Source organism: Excalfactoria chinensis, chromosome 24 (genome assembly GCF_039878825.1).
Source record: "Excalfactoria chinensis isolate bCotChi1 chromosome 24, bCotChi1.hap2, whole genome shotgun sequence".
NCBI lineage: Eukaryota > Metazoa > Chordata > Aves > Galliformes > Phasianidae > Excalfactoria > Excalfactoria chinensis.
The window spans coordinates 2295008-2316336 of NC_092848.1; the positions used below are offsets into that span (position 1 = coordinate 2295008).

Consider the following 21329-nt stretch of genomic DNA (forward strand, 5'->3'; position numbering starts at 1 on the left):
CCTGGCTGCTAAACCCACATGGGTTGGGACTCACCCTGGGCTTCTACAGCATCACACACTGAGTCTGTATGGGAAAGGAGGGCAACAACATGACAGAATGGCTTGGGTTGGAAGGGACCCCAAAGACCACTGGGATCCAAACCCTGCCACAGCAGGGCCACCAACCTCCAGTCCTGGGACTGGACCAGGCTGCCCATGGCCTCATCCAACCTGGTCCTAAAGAAAATCCTCGGGAAGGATTTGTAATGATAGAATACTTGAAAGTAGCATTGGAGTCTTTCTGATGGGAGAAAATCTGTGAGGCTTCTAAGGCAGGAACTGGGGAGAGAGCTATTCTGACCCTTCACAGAGAACATCTGCATCACAAGTAGTACAGACATTGCTTGCAGCCACAACAAAGACTAAACTGAAGGAGAATGGGATCTTTTTCACTAAGAACATTGCAGAAGGGCACAGACATTTAGAGTTAGGATTTGGTGAGGTTAGGGTTAGCGGTTAGGGATAGGGTTAGGGTTTGGTTAGGTTGGGTTAAGTTACGGTTAGCGGTTAGGGGTATGGTTAGCATTTGGTTAGGTTAGGGTTAGGTTAGGGTTTGGCTAGGTTAGGGTTTGGTTAGGTTAGGATAAGGTTTGGTTAGGGTTAGGATAAGGTTTGGTTAGGGTTAGGATAAGGTTTGGTTAGGGTTAGGATAAGGTTTAGTTAGGTTAGCATTAGGGTTAGGTTAGGGCCCCAGACTTTGAAGAGCTGTACAGTGTCACACTTACGTTTGGGTGAGGCGTGCGGGCTGTCGGATGCGATCTGCCTCATGCGAGTGCCGTGGCAGCTGAGTGCAACCAGCCTGGAGATGATGGCTGTCTTCCCAAAGCCAATGTTCCCCACGATCACCACACCGCGGTTCACGCTGGTGTTGGAGCTCTGCAGCTGCGCATCGATCTCATGGAACACCCAATCCCGGCCCACGAAGACGGACTCGGTGGTGATGCTGGGGACCTCGAAGAGCAGCGGCTTCAGGGAGATGTCTGGAGGTCGGTAGGGTGCAAAGCGCACTGCAAACAAACACCAGGAGAGAACTGCGTGTTAATGCTGAGTGCAGCTACTGAGCTGTTAGTTGGGCATCTTTGCATTGCAAGAGGGAAAAAGAATATAAGCTTGGTTATTACAAGTAGTACAGACATTGCTTGCAGCTGCTTCCTTTGCTCTGCAACAAAGGCTAAACTGAAGGGATCTTTTCTGTTAAAAACATCACAGAAGTGGATGGATAAGGGAGAAGGCTGTTGGGAGACCTCATTGTGGCCTTCCAGTATTTGAAGGGAAACCAACCTATGGTAGGGACCCTACCACAACAGGGAGCTGGCCTCTCCTCTGAGGTCTCTTCCAACCCCTGCCTTGTGGTTATCCCAGTTTAGCTACATGCGTGTGTGTTTTTGCCTCAGGTGGGAGATGCAAAAGCAGATCCTAGCGGTGCTGCAGGCGCCCTGTTGTTAGCAAGGAGCACAGGAAGGACTCCTGACCTGCCACACACACTGCAGCACCAACAGCCACAAATGCAGAAGCTGGCTGGGTTCGTTTCCCCATTTCTGTATGCAAGCTCATCTTTTGAAATGGTCCTCAGAGCTTAGCAGGGGGAGGGAGAGAAATTCAAGTGCTTCCCTTTGGCAATCAAGGGAAAATCGCAAGCGTTTGTGGGTTAATTAATTCCTCTGAAGGTAATAAAAGAGGGCTACAAATGGCTTCATAGCATCCGGAATCTTTTCATCTCTATTTAAAAGAGGCACGAAGCACCAAAAAAGCAGCCTGCTCTATTTTGTTTTTACCTAATGACTTGGCCATTGCTGGAGTTTGTTTTCATGATGAAATTAACACCGTCATTCATTTCTATGGGCTGCCAGAGTCAGGGCACCTGGGGACAGTGTCCTCAGCTCTGCATCCTGGAACAGCCCTTGGTTGGGGGTTGGAACCAAGGTCCCTTCCAACCCAACTATTCTACGACTACACGTTGTTCCCTCCCTGTAATACTAAGGATCCCAAAGACATTGGGGACCCTGGGGAGGCACAGGGACTCCTGCATGGCTCCTGCTGTTGCCACGCTCAGCTCTTGGCTTTGCATTTGTTCCACCTTTGGATTCTTATCAAGTGAATAACTAAAACTAAACCAGTCTGGGAACCTTTGCAGGAACATTTGGGGGTGGAGGGAGAAGGTATTTGCCATTCTTTCCACTCAAGTGCAAGCTATCTAGGGAATGCACGCCTAAAAAAAGCAGGAGCTCCACACCAACCCGATGCCAACCTGGGAACAGAAGGATCAACTCATACAGCTCGTTCTGCCTGGAAGGTCTTTAAATGGGAGATGATACATATAAACCTAAAAAAGAAATGGATGGAAGTACTTTGTGCTGGCAGGGACAGCTGCTGCTCCTTCACACTCTATTGCTGAGATGATTTCTTCAGGGGAAACTTTCAGGGCAGCAGGTGCCTGCTTTGGTTTTAAAACACGGAGTTCAGATTGGGGGTTGATAAGCTGCAGCTCTATGGGATGTGTGAGTGAGTGGGAATGTATGGCAAAGCTGTGTGGAGCCCATGCAGGTGTGAGCCAGACGGCCATCAGGTACCAAACGGCCTCAGGAGTGAATGAAAAGCTTTCACTGCTTAAACCTACCAGCTGTGAGACACAGTGAACTCTGCTTTATGCTGGGGAGAAACAGATTTCAATCCCCATTTCTTTCCAGAGGTGAGGATGGGGATGGGTGCACTGCCAACTGCTACATCCTACAGTGACAAAGGCTGTCCTAAAATTGGACATAAATGGGCACAGCCCTGAAGAACAACATGACCCCAGTGGAGACGTGCCCACTTGTCTGCCATGACCCAGTCCTAGAGCCCTATCAGCCCCCTGGGTCACAGCAGAGCAAGCCAGCAAGCCCCATGCAAAGGAACAGGCTCCAAGTGCTGCAAAGCTCTGCTGAGCCACAGCTGCAGCCTCCACCGGCTCCGTTCTGCAGAAGAACAACCAATCCTTGCTCTTAGAAGCTGAGCTGATAGCAAAGGACTGAACAAAATGGCTATCAGAGCGGGACAGCACCAAATCTAGCAGCATCATGTTTTCATGGCAGTGTAACAGCACTGATAAAATACTGTGCAAGCTTCGGTAGAGCCCAAGCAATGTATTCAACCCCCAGCTGAAGCACTGTCTGCCATCTCTCTCCTGGCTCTTATTTCACAGCTGAAAACATCAATTAAATCCGAGTGAAGTGGTTGTACTATGTGCACAACTGAACAAAACCCATTGGGCTGCCAACATGCAGGAACCACAGCTCAGCCTGCACCATGCAGGTCATCCTCTGCTGCTCCATGTAGGTTTGTGTTACCTTGCTTTGCTGAAAGAACCTTCCATACCTGGCCAGAAACTACCTGCTTTCACAGCCTGTGCTGACAACCAGCACCCACAGCTCATTATTTGTTTGCTATTTTGCTCCAGAAGCATTTGAACTCCTGATGGAAACGCATCTTGCTGTCCAAAGGAAGCCTCTGCAGGGCTGAGATGCACGATGTGGATATTGCCAGCATCTTGAAATGAAGCCCAGGCAAGAAGCACTTTAATATTTATTACAATGAAACGTGGTTCTGAATAACACAGTATCTATCAGAATCTACTGTGTCCTTTGGTAAATAGGAGCCCATAAATTAGCCAAATGTTGAATTTATTTCCTTTCCTTGCTTCAGACTGCAGCTTCTTTCAAGTGTCATCTTAAGTGCCTCCATCCATCACCATGAAACCTGGGCCTATTTTTCATGGACTGTGTGCCTGAAAATGCTGAACTACGCTGTAACAGACCCAAAAGGCTGCAGTGTGGAGTAGGCATCAAGAAGGATGACGACACCTGACCCAACAAGGTTCTCCCCCTGCACCAACACTGACATTTGGGAAGGAAAAGAAGCCCTGTTGGCAAAAGCTGGGGTCCTCTAACACTGCACCAGCTGGGAGCCACCATGGCAGATCCCAACCATCGCCTTGTACTTTGGCTTGGAAGGGGCCCTGGGTGCTGTGACCTACTGGATGGCATCAACCCACAGCAGGGGTTGGAACTGGGGGATCTTTAAGGTCTCTTCCAACCCAACCACTCTGCAGTTCTATTCTAGGTTACAGAAACCCGTAACAGCTTCAAACTGTGCTGGCTCAAAATAGCAACACCAAAAAGAGCCTTCACCATCCTATTAAAACCCTGCCACGGTACAAACATTGTAATGCTCTTAGCCTCGGGGATTACATTGCAAAGTTGCACTTCTGGTTCAAATCACCAACTTAGCAGCCCATAAAAGAAAATAGCCGAGATGGTCCCCATTTAATTTCTTTGCACTGGGATTCTTAAAGGCTGGGACCCAAATAAGTGGGCTGTGATGGATGCTGCTGCACCCACAGCCCAATGGGTCCAGATCCACTGCCCCAACAAAATGCCAAGAGTGGAGGCAGCGAAACTGAACCCAAGTTTAGCATCTCCAGTTGGAACAAAGAGCTGGAAATGGCAGCAGTGCAGATGACTGCAACCTCACAGCAATATCTGGGCTCTTTCCTATTTTTTTTGGGGGAAAAAAGCCAACCCCAAATAGGGTTTATTCATTGAAAGGAAAATATTTCCAAATACTGCTTGATTTTTTTTCACACCCTCCTCTCTCCCCTCCTCTTTTTAAAAATAGCACATCTCCTCCTCACAGAACCAGGAACAAGCTCCAAAAACCCAAACACTGCTGCTATTCCCATGCAACACCAACATAAAGGGAAAACACACAAAAGGAAGAGAAGAAAGAAAACATGCCGCGCTCCGTTCCTCAAGAGCGCGTCTGGAAAACAACTTGATTCTGTTCCTACAATAAACTTCCATGTTTTGGATGCAATCACTGCAAATTACGAAGCCTTGGCAAGCTGCTCTGCTCGAGCATATGGAAATCCTGTCTGTCAAAGTTTGCCTTCTTCGCTTGCTGCTGCTCATCCATTTCTGTAACAGCCTCACCAGCCAAGATGATTTCATGACAGACTGAGATCCAGCACAACACAAATGCTCTTAATGCTCTTCTCCCCACCACTGGGGGCTCATGTGCTCTGTGCAGACCCCAGAGCAGGAATAGGAGGTTTTATCTTATCACCCTCAAAGCAGCAGAAGCCAAAGAAGCCCCTGTGTGCTGCCCTCTGAGCCCCTCTGCTGTTTGCTCACTTGGCAATGGGAAGGGAGAACCAACTGGGGGATGCGCTGCGGTTGCAGGGCCACCACTGCTCCCAGAGATACTGGAAGCTAAAACCAAGAGTAAGAAGGGATGGAAAGCTCATGGACACAGCGTTACGGCAGTGCCAAGTCTCACTGGAATTAAATAGAAGGCGGAACTGCCAGCCCTTGTGCTTCTTCTCATGATGACCTTGTATGGGGCTTGTCAGGAAGAAGCACGCAAGCCTTCTCCCTTGAAAGTCCCTTGAGCATTAAGAGGGACACCTGAATGCAGGTGAGGGACACTGTGAGCAGCCCCTGCTGCAGAGGGTGACCCCAAAGGGACCGAGGGGAGAACTCCCAATGCTCTGAATGAACCCAGCACTCAGAAACAGGGATGTTCAGGGAGCAAGCGGGGAGAGGAGCTCAGGGACCGTCTGCAGGAGCATCCCCACAGACCAGGAGCTCATCCCCCATCCAGCACAGTGATACACAGACACACATGGCTCCTCCTCCTACCTCGCAGGTCCTGCTGTGTGCGGGCTCCGGCCACGCTCTGCCGGGGCATGCGGAGGGAGGTGCGCAGGGGGGTGTGCCGCTGCTCATCCAGGTATGCCAGGTCCTCCAGGTGAGCCGAGCTGGTGGCTGCCGGAGAGAGCAGAGCCCATCTTAGCTCCCATTTCCTTTTGTCAACAAAGCATGCAGGTGTAAGTACCACGTGTCAACACAGCTGAGATGAGGCAACGCTGATTTCCCATAGCTAGGAATCAAGAAATGCTTTGGTAACGGTTTCTCGTGCCCTGGTGGTGTTTGCTTTGGGTTGCTCCCTTGTCAACATTCACAAACAACAAAGACAAATGGGGACGCTCATATCTGATACCCCCCAATACAAAACTCACTCAACTACATGCACACGGGCCTTGACAGTTAGGATTGTTAAAGACAACTCAATAATGCAGTCTGGATATCAGGAAAAACTGATCTGAAAGAGCAGTGATGCATTCGAAAAAGGCACCCAGGAAGGTGATGGGGTCACTGTCCCTGGAGATAAGGAGATGCAGCACTGAGGGATGTGGTTGGTAGGCACAGTGCAGTGATGCATCGTCTGCCCAGCACCCAGCTGCTCTACACCATGCCCACCTCCCTCTGTTGATACATCCATTGCAATGTTGGGACTAAGCACCATTTACATTCCATTCACGACTATACCATAACGAGACTGTTACATCACATCAAAATAATTAATCATAGGACTCCTTCAAAAACTGCTGGAGATGCTGACTCCAATCCTCCACTGTGAAATGAGTCAATATTTGGGCAGAGCTCTGCTCATGCAGTGCTGGGTTCTTCCACTGCATGGGACGCATCAAGTTCACAAAGCAGAGCATTCTGGAGTGAAGAGGAGCATTCCTTCCACCTGGAACCTAATGGATGTGCACAGATCTTTCCAAGCTCTTGTTGCAGCCAAAAATAAAGTGAGACTGAGAGATTCCCAAGATGAAGATTTCCAAGATGAAGATTTCCTTCACTCACCTCAAACTGTGGGTTGAGGTGACACAGCAGAGGTACAAGATGCCATCCTAGACATCCTAGACAAGCTGTGCAGTGAGCCCAGGTGAACCTCATGCGGTTCAACAAATCCAAGTGCAAGGCCTTGCACCCGTGTCGAGGCAACCCCCATTACCAATACAAGCTGGGCGGTGGAAGAATTGAGTGCAGCCCTGTTGAAAAAGACCTGCAGGTCTGGACCAGGCCCTGGGCAACCCAATAGAGCTGTGGTGTCTCTGTGCACTGTGATGAGTTGGGAGAGATGGCCCTCAGAAATCCCTTCCAACCCTAAGGATTTTATGGCTCTACGATAACAACTTGTGTGATGGAGAGATGCTCCCAGCAGCACAGAGCTGCCCTTCTGCTCCCACCTCCAGCACTGCTCTGTCACAGAGCATCCCTGCAGTGTCCCCACTGATCAGCTGAGATTTCTCTTTCCCATTTAGAACAGAGGAATAATTAAAGAGGTCTCCAGCCAGAGAAACAGAAGTCATTTTTTTCCTGACAGTACGCTGCGGTACTTCAAACATGATGCAAGATGAACTGATCTTATAAAATATACTATTAAACTCACAAAAGCTTCTCCTCAGTGGTGAGGTTTATTCTGTGCAGCAAGACACTGTGACCGCAGATATAACACACAGGAGGAACAAATGCCTCCTCAAAAATGATACTTGCAATCCTTCCAAGGTCCCAATGAGCTCTGAATATGGAACAGGAGGCATGGAGTTGTGATGCAGCAGCCAAACACGTGGGCTCGGTTTGCTTGGGGCAGAATGCACCGCTGCAAGGTGAGATCCTCCCTGTGCATCCCACTTCAGCATATTAATACATACAATTCAGTTTCAATGACATCTTGCTGGGCTGGACGTCTGCTCTGAGTGAGCAAAGGAGGAGTTGAGCACAATTAGGGTAATGTTTCCTTTTGGGTCTTAACTGAATTCCTTCTGTGCCCGGTTGGCATTGATTCTCTTTCCCCTGGGCAAAGCAGGTGTTCATATACAGCTCCTGTGCTGCTCCTTCCCAGAGCCATTGCTGTGTCCATCCCTGCATGTGTGCTCACCCAAAGGCCTGAATGCACAGCCTCAGTGCCAAGTGCCTCCTGCTAATTGCTGCAAGAGTGCACGATGAATTACTGCCTGTGTTTGCCTGGGATGCAGCAGGAAGAAAGCAAACACTGTAGCAGCTTTCAGTTGCCATGAACAATAAAAGAGTAAAAGAGCAAAGCTCAATGCGTTCACATGGCTCTGAGCCGTACAACTGAACTGCTGGAAGACCTGGGATTACTTTTATAGGTGTTTTTCTTGGATCCAAGCTCCGGCTGCTTGCAGTTCTGGTTTCCCACATTAGAATAGAGCATGCTCCATCTCTGCAGAGAAGAACAGCACAAAAGCAAAGCCTGCTTTGTAGAACAGGTAACGTGATGACACAGGGAATCATAACCACCTCTGCTGTGATTTGCTGTGATCACAAGGAACTGCCCAACAAGCTCCATTATCCACTTCTTTGCTCCTTTCCACTTCCTTCTTTCATCTTCTCTCTTTGGCTTTGAGGCTGAGGTTTCAATAAGAACTGCTGATGACATGACTGCTCAGTGAATGCCACACGTCAGAGTGAAGGAGTGCAGTAGGCAGCCCAGCGTTCCTCTGATGGTGTTGGTGAGGGTTCACCCACAAGAAGTGAACCTCAGCCCAAGGTGATGAGGCTCTGCAGCCTGAGTTCCTAGTCTTTTAGTTCCATCACTTGTTTCCATGCTGAAATCCCATGCTTTTAGTCTCTGAGATGTGCGTGCGTGGCAGATGTTGTACCTCCACTCTGTGTGTTTTAGTCCTGATGACAAACCCATTTCTGCATTGCTTTTGGGCCTCTGACTGTCTGGGGTGAGATTAAAAGAGGCAATGTAATCCCGGTTATGCAATGCAGCCTGGGTTGGGAAGCATTGCTGCTTTAACAGACGTTATCCTAGCACAGATACTGGACTGCACACAGACCAAGGCCAAACCTTCCAACGTGTCTATGAAGACAGATATCTCAACATCATCACAAGATCATCACGGGATCCCCCGAGTCAGAAGGGACCCATAAGGATCACCCACATGCAATCCAAGCAATACAACAGCAATGCAAGAAAGAATACTTCCAAGCAAGAAGCTTTTCAGTACAGCTTTAGTGTTTCTAATCCTCTTGCTGCTGTTCTGGTACCAACTTGAGGTAGTGCAGCATTCACTCAGCAGCGTTCAGACACCACTAAGCTATTGCTGTATCGCTTAAGAACCTTTCCAACAAGGCACCTGAAATTAAATGAAGAGAGTTCTGATGCTAAGCCAGAACAAAAGGAGTTTGGTTGTTGGCTGATCTCAGGTGCTGCTCCAGAGGAAGCAATGCATGCACAAGTGTGTGCTAATGCACCCAAGGCAAAGTCCCATTGAGAGAGGTGGAATCCACAGCAATTATTCTGTAGGCCATTTATCCTAATTGACTTTGCTGTGAGGCTCTGAGGATCAGCAGGGAAGTTTGGACACTTGGCTTTTCCCTTTGGAAGACAAGAAGTGGCAGATGTGGAATCGATCTCAGGTTTGAAGTACTGTGTATTTGTATTGCAAGACAGGAAGGAAATACTTTTTGCTTTTTTACATCTCCTTGCCAATATTCTTACAGTTGCACAGCTTTGTTAAAACGACATCACAGATGGCCAAAACAGCCATTAAAAACCAACAGAAACGGTTCTTTTCACCAGAGTTTTCCATTTAGAAGTAATATGGCATGTGAGAAAGCAGTTTTTGTTCCACTAAATGATGATGACTACGGAAAGGAGATGAGGAGCACAAGACAAGGGCTGTGATATGGAAGGGCTGCACCTTGAACTACAACCCAACCTGAAAGTAAAGCCATCATGCTCTTACCTGCGACCGAGTTGGGCCGTGGCATGAGGTACAGTGGGATGGACTGCACTGACTGGGACAGGACGGTCTCCAGGTTCCTCTCTGGGATCTTGTTCAGGCTGTAGGTGGAGGCCGTCATGTTCTCATCCACGCGGTACAGGCACGAGTCCATGCTGGACTTCTGGGACTGCCAGGGCTTCAGATTGCCGCCGGATCCCATCTCCTTGCTGCCTTCCCCTCCATACTTTGTGCGCTCCACGTTCTCGGAGTAGCTCGTCAAAGTGGCTTGAAGGAAGGAACCACAAAGAAAATGAGCACGGGAGGAAGAACTGCTTGCACACACACACATTGCAACGCCGCAGCCAAACAGCCACGCTCGTCATACATTCCACATCCACATAAATCAGATGAAATTGCTTTTAATGATGCTGCTTCTGCAGGAACATTTGGGCTCACACTGATAGAAGCCATTTGTAATTACAGAGAGTATTAAAAATGATGTGTAACGCTGCGTTAAGGGTACACAGCCCCAGAAACAATTAAGGACGATCCGTTAGCAGCGCTGCTCCTACCTTCGAATTCACATCACAGCCACAACCCTTCCAGACGGCGCTCTCAGAAATGCATAACCTTACCAAATATCATTTATAAAGACTGTCTGACAATGAGACGCCACACAGACGGAACCCCCCCCACCTGCCTCACACCATCAACTGCTCCTCTGGGTGAGTTCAGCTCAGAAGTTGAACGCAATGGTTTGATTTGTTCCAGTTTTGGGACGCTTTCTGTTCAATCCACCCGTTCCCCCTTGCACTGTCCAGTTCCCAAGAGCAAAGCTGCTGATACATTAACACATCACTCACCATTCAACTCAACATTCAATTTCATTCCAGCCATTCCCAAACCCTGGGTGTGCGTGTGGATGGACCTGGAGATATTTATCTCCTAAATCCCCTGAAATGCATCACTTTCACTGAGCCCATGGTAAATACCAAGCCAAGGCCAAACTCTTTGCTCATATCTGTCCCTGGGCACAATGCTGTGGCTCTGTGGCCTCGTGCTGGTTGTGTAGATCCCTATGCTGTCCCTCCCAGAGCAGGGGATGCACTCCCTCATTACCACCCATCCCCACGCTGGGCTTCACACTGAGAGATCAACCTCGTAAAGCCACCAACTCATCATCCAAAAATACAAAGACATAAAAGAAACGTCCACTCCGCATCCATCCCAATGGAGCTGGGGTAGCCTTCAACTTTCACCTTTCCTATCTTTTACTCTCTGGGCTTTGTGTTTGCTTGTCCACACTGTCAGCTCAATGCCTGCATACCCCCCGAGTGTCCCAAAATTCAGCTCTTTGTAATATATCCTGAGACCTGAAACCCAACACATGCAGCTGGTGAGAACCACATCCACTTGTTGGCATTCAGACACCCATTTCTGTCAGGTAAACATACTCACACTTCAATTGGAGAAGCTAAGATAAAACCCAGGGTGACACTTACAGCTTTCTTTGGCTGCCAACACTGATAAATACATTTTGGACTATAAAACCTCCACTAGAACAGCCAGGGTTGCAATGCTGGGCACAATACACCTCACTGACAGAACATTCATTTCAGAAACCTCAGCCTATTTCTCATTAATCATTTCTCATTAACCTTAGCAGAGAAACGCCAGCAGCTAAGACCTCCAATACACCAAACTGAGGGTAAAAACCAAAATAACTATGGGTCAAAGTAAGCTTTTTCAAGCACAGATGGCAGGCTCTACGCCCAACCAACCATCACCTCTCTTACCTCTTCTCTTGAGCAAAATATGACTTCTAAGAGTTATAAACTTAATAACTTTGCTTCCTTATCGCCGCGCTGTGCTGTGCTCCGCCATAACCTTGAGAAATGAAGCACAGGTTCCAAACTTCTGCTGCTGCTCACACAGCCCTGCTGCAGTGTGGATCATTGCAGCAAAACATTCAGGGTCAATCCTCTGAGATTTCACGGCTCTGTGATTCAGGACTGTGAAAATGAGCCTTAATGACAAAGAATTCCAACAGCCCACAATCCTGAGCTGCACTGAATCCTGCCAGTGCCAAAGGGGCTGCAGCAGCACCCATCAGAACCCCATGCTTGAAGTCCTTGCACCCTTGAGATGCAAATCAAAGCACTGTCAGATGACACAATGGATGTCACACTGATGGAGATAACAGAGGAAACCTTTCCTCAATGCAAAGCTTATAAAGGAAACCAAGAGTTCTTTGCTGCAAAACCTCTTGTGGGTCCCATCTTTAAAGAGAAGGATACAAAACCAGACGGCATGCTCTAGGTTTGGGAAAGATAAACTGAGCCTTTCCCAGTCTATAGCCCCGCAATGGGTTACAGGATGTGCTGGAGCATAGCTGGAAGGGCTGCAGGGCTGTGCACAGAGAACAGCACTTTGTGATCTTCCCATTGCTGAATCCATCTGGAAAGCACAACCTGGGTACTAGAAAAGGCAGAATAGTGCAGTTCTGGGCTGCTCCAGTGGAGCTGGTGGGCTGCAGCCATGAGTAGGCTGGGGAGCACAAGAGCGATAGGGGCAGAAGGCACAGCATTAGGGCAGCTCTGGAGTCACGTGCTAAAGGCATAGGACCTGACAAGCTGTGCTTCCCAACAGCACTGCACTAATGCCATGTGCAGATAAACATAGATGCACGTATATACAGATCTTCAGTGCATCAGCTGGTGGCCAATCTACATCGTATTTAATACGAGCGCAGATAGAATTTGAGGCATCAAAAGCACCTGAGAGCTGTGCAGCCCTTTAAGGAGCACAAAGGCCCTGTGATGGCAGGACTGAGGAATTCACCTCTGTGCACCCCAGAGCAAGAGAGCTCCAGCTGCACTTATCTCCAGTCACACAAAGGGATTTTTGCCATCCCATCCAACTCTCTTCGAGGCAAAGATCATGCCTGGAAAACATCACCTTTCTGCTCACACTGCAGATGGAATGGCAGGAAAAAGCAGTTTTCTTCGGTTACCATTTAATGGCAAGCAGCAGCTACGATATTAATTATAGGTAGGGATTAAGGATAAACCTCAAGAAGGAAACAGGGATTTTATTGCATTAAAAAAAATAACTGCAGCAGAGCAGTGAGCTTCAAACACCGCATAGGAGAAACTCTTGTGCAAACACTGCGGGTTCACCTCTTTTCACTCCCAACACCATGCAGGCCTTGCACAGAGAGTTGCAAAACTACTTCCCAACCCTTGGATCCTGCACCAGACTTATTTCACGTGGCAGGAATCTGCAGTTTAAGACCTGAACTCAAATCTGTGGATGGAGAACTTTAGAACGTGGCCCCCCAACGTCACAGAACCGCAGGGGTTGGGAGGAACCTCCAGAGATCATTGTGTCCAATCCCCATAAAGCAGTTCCCTACAATAAGTCAGTATATAGATGGGTCAGGACTATCCACAGGAGGAGACTCCACCACCTCCCTGGGCAATATACAAGTATAGATACAACTTGCCATGTCACACTGGAGATGTCCAAGCTAAAAGGAAGGAGTGGACACGGACTCAGCCCTTCTTGAAGCTGCAGGTCAAACCCCAGCCTGCTCCTCATCTGCTTCACTTCTCTTACAACACTGGTCTCACAAAGAGGGGTAAAACAAGCACTGCTTTAAGTCACATCACCAATCCTATTAAAAACAACAGAGACTAAACAGGTAAACCCATTTCTGTTTCAAGCCTGAAGCTACCATCAATCACAAGGGAGCACACAAAGCTCTCGGAACATAATGAAAAATACCTTGGCCATAGCATCGTGCTGACCCCGTATTCTTTTTGTTCTGAATCTGAATTCCCTGACAAGCAGGATGAGGAACAACAGGAGTGCCTGTGAGGCAGACAGGGCTCATAGCTACGTGCTGTGCAGAGCAGAAATGCAGCAGAGCAGCAGCGCTGCAAACAGCCCTCTGCAAACAGCACAGCTCCAGCTCCTCTACTGCAGGTTCTTGTTTGGGGAATCATGGTGATGAGTGTTTTTAAGCACAGCAAACACCAAAGAGAGCTGTTAGTAAGGTTCCAAATCTAATCTACATGCAACAGTTCTGATCTTCCAAAGGGAAAGTGTCCCAAGATACAATTATTTGGACACATCCCTGTTATAAAACCACACAAGTAGGACGGTTGGACTGGGTGATCTTAGAGCTCTATTCCAACCTCGGTGATGGTTCTGTGATCCTAAGGACAGCTGGAGGAGAACCTCTGTGACAGGAAAGCACAATGACAGATGAGGGGCTCTCTCAGGTTCCTAATGGCCTTGAAGCTTTATAAGATTAAACAAGAGAGCAAAAAGGAGGCAATGCGGAGGGGAGTTATTCATACACCAAGGCTGAGGCAAGGAGGTTGGAGTGTGATGATCCTTGAGGTCCCTTCCAACCCATTCCATGATTCTGCCATTCTATGATTCCACGCTATGAGATGTCTGATAAATCACTTCTCTTTCCTCCTCCTGCCACATCACCCCACTGCTGCAAGATGCAGGTGCATTAGAGAGCAGAGCTCATCAACATCCAACATTATCCAGGGAGCTTCTCCTTTGGGGAATGAACCCGGATGGGCAAACTGAAAAATCTGTAGCTCTTAGAAACTTAATTCATTATTAAGCAGCCGCTTCATAATACTGATGAGAAGGTCAGAACTTGAACTCAACAGCTGTAGGGTCACAACAATATCGAACCAGAGCGAAATCCATCTCGGAGGGACCTCTGAGCTGCTCTTTGCTCCCTTCTCCAAACTCAAATCTGTAAAGAAACCCGTCTTGGTTTCCTGCCAGCAGCATCTCTTCTGCTCAGTGTGCAGCCTGGACCAATTTATTCACAAACCCATTTTTCACCCACAGACACGTATGTAGGAAGCAGCGACTCTGTGACAGCTCAGAAGTCAGCCTTCATTGTAAAGCACACAAAACCTAAGGGAAGCCAACTGGAGTGCATGGGATGAGATCCACCTACACCACGACAGCAGCGGTGCAGGAGGACCTACCCAGTTCACTGCCTTTGATTTCAGCTGCTTCAGCATCATAAACATCTCCTTGCTCCAAATGGTCTCTCCATTAAGTACTGCAGAGCAGCAAAGGAGGAAGTTTTTCACCCAGAGGCTGGTGATGCACTGGAACAGGTTGCTCAAGGAGGCTGTGGATGCCCCATCCCTGCAGGCATTCAAGGCCAGGCTGGATGTGGCTCTGGGCAGCCTGGGCTGCTGGTTGGCAACCCTGCACATACCGGGGGGATGAGCATTGAGGGCCTTTTCAACCCAGGCCATTGTATGATTCTAAGATTCTTTATGTGCTGGCAAGAGTAGAGCCTTGCATGGCAATGTGGGAGATGTTCTGCATTCCGTCACGTGTCAGAAGTGCATTTCTGCTGGGATGGATGCACAGCACCCAACAGCACTGAGGTCCAGTGGAGGAACGCGGGGTTGTGTGAACACTTTTCTTTCCAGTAGCAGATTCTGAACATCAGCAGTTGGCTGCCTCTGTGCTGTGAGAGCCAACAGCTCTTCTGAGGTTAAAGCCAGGTCAGCACTCCCAGCAGCAGCTTCTACTGCACTGAAAGGATTTAGCAGCTTCCAGGAGAAGGCTGACTGGCTCCGGGCTCCTGTCAGCTCCCTCCTCCTCCCTCCTCCCCGCTTTCCTTGTTCTGCAAGCAAGCAACATACATTTATGATAGCTTTCAGTAGCAGCTGTAAAAGATGCAGCAGATAACCCCCCAAACATCAGCCCTTCCTTCAGCTGCAATGCTACCATCACACCACTCCTGCCCTGCTCTTCTAACCTGGGGCTGAGCTTTCAAGAGGAAGAAAACCCAACAGTTCTACAACAGCTTTCTCCCATAAGGAGAAAGGGTTCTATGGAGCCTTTGTGGAGGTGCACGGGGGGGCCCTGCATCCAATAAAGGAGGAACACAGCAAAGGGAAACCTGATCCCTGACCCTCCAAAAACAAGGAGAGCACAGCTGCCTGTGCTGCATATATGGACCAGTCCCTTGCAAATAATTCCTGCTAACTGTTGTCATGCAGAGAGCGCCCTAACAGATCCAGAGCACAGCAGCTCACATCCAACCGGTATGACAAGGGCACAAATGCACACCCATCCCTCTGCTTGTGCTGCATCGGGCCTTGCAGAGGGAGAGAGCAGCTGCACTCTTTGTCTTCTACCACTTAAACACTTCCCAAGACTTTGCACCAAATGATTCCCACTTCACCAACCTCAACCACGGCGGCTCCCACCATCTCCATATCAGCTTATCAGTGAGGAGGGGTGGATGGAGGGTGACCACGGTGAACGCCTCCCACTTGTTATGAAAGGTGCACACGCTGTTCCAACAAAGCATGCTGCATGCACAGCAACCAGCATTAGGGGACAAGCAAAGCAGGAGGGCACGCAGCCCTGCTCACCTATGATGCCGCTGTCCCTGCTCTCCAGCGTGGACGTGGGGCTGGTGACGGCCCCGTAGCTGCAGTCCTTGGCAGGGACGCTGGTGCTGACGGGTGGCAGCGTGGAGCAGGGGCTGCTGGCGGGCGGTGAGGCCGTGCTGCTGGTCAGTGTGGAGCAGGGGCTGATGCGCTGCGTGACGGCCGAGCTCTGCAAAGAGGGAAAGAGGTGCAGAAAGCAGTCAGCAAAGGGCGGTTCCGTCAGCTGCTGTGCAAGGGTGCGAGCGCTTTGCTAAGCGGTGATGAGCTCACCTTGACTAACAGCGAGACAAACCAAAGTCAGGAAATCCTGCCCAGACCTCTGTGCCATTTGCATCTGCTCAGAAATCCCAGCGGGATTGCAATTTTCCTTTTGCCTTGTAAATGTTTTCCTCTGTTCAGGAAAACCAACACAGCTCTGCTCAGAGGGATGACTCCAAAACCCCAATCAGGGCAGTCAGCCCTGGAGATGCTGCCTCCCCCATCATAGAGGGTTCCCAAAATATCCCAACACTGGGAGGGTGACTCTCCATGGACAGAACACAAGGAGAAATGCAGCAGCACAAAAAGGACGCTGTTGTAAAAGTTATCTGTGCAAAACTGCACGCAGAAAAATCCTGTGAGTTTACAGACCCGATGCCGTGCGCTGAGATGAGTTTATTAAGCAAACAGGTTTGCTGCTGGGTGCCGTTGGTGACAAGTTGTGCTCTAAGTGTGGCTGCAGAGCACACTGACAATGGGTGAGCCCACCCTGCCTGCCTGCTTTTGCTGTTGCAAAGTGGCACAGCCCTCAAGGAAAGAGCAGCTGAAGTTAATTGCCAATTAAGAATTTCCTTAATGGGGATGTCTTGTATTCTGGGTGAACACTTTCCTAACGATCCCAGAGGTCTGCATTCCCACATTCACACCATCTGAACCCAGACTGCCCGCAGACAGCACCATGCTCAGAAGTCACAAAGCGTGTCTCAAGTCAGATTGGTTTCTTCCTTCTCACTCTTCTACACTTAAAGCTCAAGAATTGCTCAGGATGGACGTCAGTAAGCAGAACAGGGATCCCAAGGCAGGCCTCCAAGCTCTGTGCTCCCCCGACCAAAGGGGTCCCTGTGGGGTGGCAGTGGGCGCACCGTGGGGCAGCCCCCTGAGCAGCACATCCCCAGTGAGCAGTCAGAGCACTCAGCACTGCAGCTCCAAAGCTGCGCACGGCAAGGCTCTGCTGAGCCTTTATCTCAACTGCTTTACCGAAATCATAGCTTATCTCGGGGTCAGCAAAACAATCTGCCAGCCTTAAAACACTGAAATTAAAGCTCAGCCCTCCGCTGGCCGATAGCATCCCTGTCTGATGAAATGCCAGAAGTGATGTCCTTCCCAATTCTTTTATTTGTGGCCCCAACGATGCAGCTCTGCAGGCTGAACTCCGTGCAGAAGGAAGCAGCTCTGTAACGCAGCCACGGCTCGGCACTGACTGATGTTTTATTTCTGTATCTGTATAAAAGAACCTTCCTCTGCGCTCGCTTTCAGCATCCATTCCCACTGACAGAACACTCTGTATTAATACGACTGCTGCTGTTTCATCTGCCACATCCTCACTAAGCTTCACAGAATTCAAGTTCTCTGTCACGGCCCTTTGTGCTGCTCCGGCAGCTCTGGTTCAAAAACAGCTCCCCGAAAAGTCAGAGAGAAAGGATTAATTCTTTGATATTCATGATCTCTCATTAAGGAAAGCGTGATTAAGGAAGAGTCCGTCCAACAAGCACGTCATTCCACAGCCATCTGCATTGAGGACTGTATCCTTCAGTAGGTCCAGAACCAGGCAGCTGGATGGGAATGGGATGTGCTGATGGGGCAGTAGCAGTGAGAGCACCACTGCCCCTTATCTGCACTTCTGCTCAGCCTTGGAAGCATTAATCTTTGCATATCCCACAAATCTCTTAGCACACCATTTTCAGCACAATGGCAGAGCACCTTCCAAATCCATCACAACTCACCTCAACAAAAAGCTGAATGAAACCACAAAAAGCCTCATGAATGTGTTAAAGGCCAAGCTTTTATAAAAGCACATCTCTTGGCTTCCACGTATCAGCCCTTCAGGCTGCAAAGGAGATTCAAGACCCAAACCCATTGGTTGTGCCTATGGAGTGGGGCTGAGGGAGCCCGGCTGCCCAGTGGAGCACCTGGGGCTGGGTGCTGTGCCATCCTGTCCTAGGGGCACTTTAGAACAGAGCTCTATGGGCACCAATAGGGCCATGTGGGTGCCCAGTGCCACTTCTGACTGCTGCTCCTTGAAGAAGTCAGCATTGTGAGTCCAGTCCCTGCAATTGTGCTGTGCTGGTATCTAAAGCAGAGACCGAATCCTGCAGAGTCATGCAATAACTGTTAAAAGAAGAGTTACAGCTGAGCTTCTGAGTCTCACCTTGCTGTTACCTGCTCTGTTCTTCTCTTAGCTTAAAACAAAACATTCAAAACCAACAGCAAGATGTCTCCCAGCTTTGTCCTCATTTCATCACTGCTGACAGCAGCAGGCACAGCCCCGGGGCTGAAGGCTGAACAGCAGGAGGGAGAAACTCAAGCAGGTTCTGCCAACCCCACATCACAGCCAAGAGCCCGACCTTGTGCTCTTTCCCTATTCAGCAGCCTGAGAAGATGCAGCAAGTTCAACCACAACAGAGATCGTACCGTTTGCCTTCTATACCTGTTTTCAAGCATGAAACCATCCTGTTAGGCCAACAAACACTGCCCGCTCCCACAGCATTTGCAGACACAGAAAGAAACAATAGGAGCTGTTTCACATGGCGGCAGCTCATCACTGGAATGCACAGCAATGATTCACTGCTGAACGAGGAGATCCAGCCTTCCACCTCACTGCAATCATTTCATCACCAGGAAACACTCAGCTGCCATGAGGAAATAACCACCATCTCTCATCCTGCATTCTGATGGGAACCAATAAAACCACTGAGCGCCTTCCAGTGTTGGAATGGCACTTAGAGAGGCTTTCATAGGGCAGAGAGTTATGGGACAAGGGATGAATGGCCTTAAATAAAAGAGGGGACGTTCAGGTCAGATGTGAGGGAGATATCTGTTATCCAGATGCAGTGAGGCCCTGGCACTGCCCAAAGCTGTGGGTGCCCCATTGCTGGAGATGCCCACTGCCATGGATGGGAGCCTGAGCTGGGGGGGGGGGCAGCCAGCCCACAGCAGGGAGAAGAGCTGGGGGTTGTAAGGTCCCTTCCAACCCAAGCACGCAGTGATTTGCTGTTAAAAGGAGAGCAGACGACACATCATACCTGGTTCTCATCCTGCACCTCCATGCTGTACTGGGGCCCTGGCTGCACCTCTGTGACTTTCTCCCCCAGGAGGAAGCCCAGGCGAGTCATGAGTGTATTTGCTGCCTCATCTACGGATGGAGGGGGTCCCAGCTCCTGCTCAGCGTCACCTGAAGAGGGAGAGAAACAAACAGGTTCAGGTAAATTAATGACCTACTGCTCAGTGCATTTACCAGCATAACACAGTTATGTGACTTCTGTACCCAGGATTCTGGGTTACATTCAAGTCTATGTTAATGTTATTTGATGGTCATTAACTTTAAGGTTATTCATTCCCCCAGCTGCGAAGGCACGTTTACTCTTATTCCGGCTGTCACTTCTACTCTCATTGCCCTCAGCACCTCAGGTAGAAGCAACACATTCACCTCCTTTTCCCTGCCCCACCACCAAAACCCAACTGGGAAGCAAGATTTCCTGGATGTGATGAATTCAAGCCTCCATGTGCCAACTTCTGCTGCTCCCAAAGAGCTACACGAGATGCTCAGCAGCAAACCTGCACTTCTCAGGGGTTAACAGCAAAGAAGAGGGCAGAAAAATCCCGAGCATCATTTGCTGTCAGCTGCTGCTTTGGACATGCTCAGGGTTATATGGGAAGTGCTGCTTTGGAGAGGTTTCCATGTGCATCATATGGGCTGAGACATGGAGGTGAGAGCACCTCCCAACCCCCCTCCGAGCTTAAAAATTACATCAAAAAGCAAAATTCCAGATGATTGTTTCCTCCAGTTTTCCTGCCAAAGAACTGAGTCTGTTTAAGGACTTTTGGCATCCCAATGGTGAGGTTCTGAAGGGCACATTCTGCCCCCATTGACCACAGCTGCTGCAGTACAGTCGAACCCTGAAGGTCAACCTCTTCCCACATCACACCGATGCAACACTGCGCTTGGTGCAGTTGTAGGATACTAATGAGGATCTGCAATTACTCTACAGTTAATTATTCATCTGATCGTGTACAATCTGGAAAAGAGCCCATCTCCTGGCTTGGGGCTGCTGCAGCTCTCAGCCTGGAGCTTCAAATAGAGCTCTCTGATAACTGAACCCCACCAACCATGGGATCAGGGATATATACAAACCAGAAACTCTCACCCAGCTCCCAGCCAATTCTGGGTGCTTCACCCACACCACAGCCCTCAGGAGCCCTTCTGTGCAACGAAAGTCAATGCTTATGAGCATTTCTGGCTCTGGGAGCACTGCTTACATGGCAGCTTCACCACGGCGAAAGTGGATTATGGAGCGTGAGAATGGAAGCTGTCTTCTAAGTCACTGAATCCCTATTGTACCGCTTTAAACGGCGCCGATGTGAACAGGATGGATTTAAGACAGAGACAAATTTAGATGGATGGCCCCATTTTCCCGAGCCGCTGACCACCCACATTTGGGCTGTGGGCATTTACCATCCCAGGGAGTCCTATTCAGAACAGATACGTTTACGTAAAATGAGCAGGATACGGGACTTTGATTTCCAAGGTTATTTCTGCTTTATTTCTAATAAAAGTAGACTTTTAGAATTCATCCCAGATCTCTGCACTGGCCTAAAATTAGCAAATAGCCGACTGTGCAGTGTGATGTCTGCAGTGATGCATGGGGAGAAGCACTCGGTATGGGTTCCTGTAGCTGAGCCATGGCTCACCCCTTTGGGGCTGGGTGTAACCCTGCCTACAGCAGCCCTACAATTGCTCCCAGGGGCACAAAACTGTCTTTTGTCCCTAGAATGAAGTTCTGAGCTTAGCCCAGCTTATAGAACCACAAAGGTTCTGTAACCCCCATATCCAACCCCACCCCACCGTGCCCATAACCACATCCCTCAGTGCCACATCTCCATGGTTCTGAACACCTCCAAAGACTGGAGCTCCCTGTCCTCTGTGCAGGCCATGCCAGCACGTGACCACTCTCTGCAGAAGATATCATTCCTAATACCCAATACTCACTTCT

The 21329-nt window shown here is 49.2% G+C and overlaps 1 protein-coding gene across 13 annotated transcripts in view; it reads right to left on the minus strand.

Moving 5' to 3' along the window:
- Nucleotides 1–21329, minus strand: part of TANC2 (tetratricopeptide repeat, ankyrin repeat and coiled-coil containing 2) — a 136131-nt gene that overhangs the window by 44224 nt on the left and 70578 nt on the right. For all 13 annotated transcript variants that reach the window (XM_072356816.1, XM_072356814.1, XM_072356812.1 and 10 more), the window contains 5 exons: nt 19362–19510; nt 16063–16249; nt 9647–9910; nt 5715–5840; nt 765–1046 (listed from right to left, as the gene is read on the minus strand). In XM_072356816.1, coding sequence (XP_072212917.1) covers nt 765–1046; nt 5715–5840; nt 9647–9910; nt 16063–16249; nt 19362–19510 — 1008 coding nt within the window. The remainder of the gene's footprint in view (nt 1–764; nt 1047–5714; nt 5841–9646; nt 9911–16062; nt 16250–19361; nt 19511–21329) is intronic.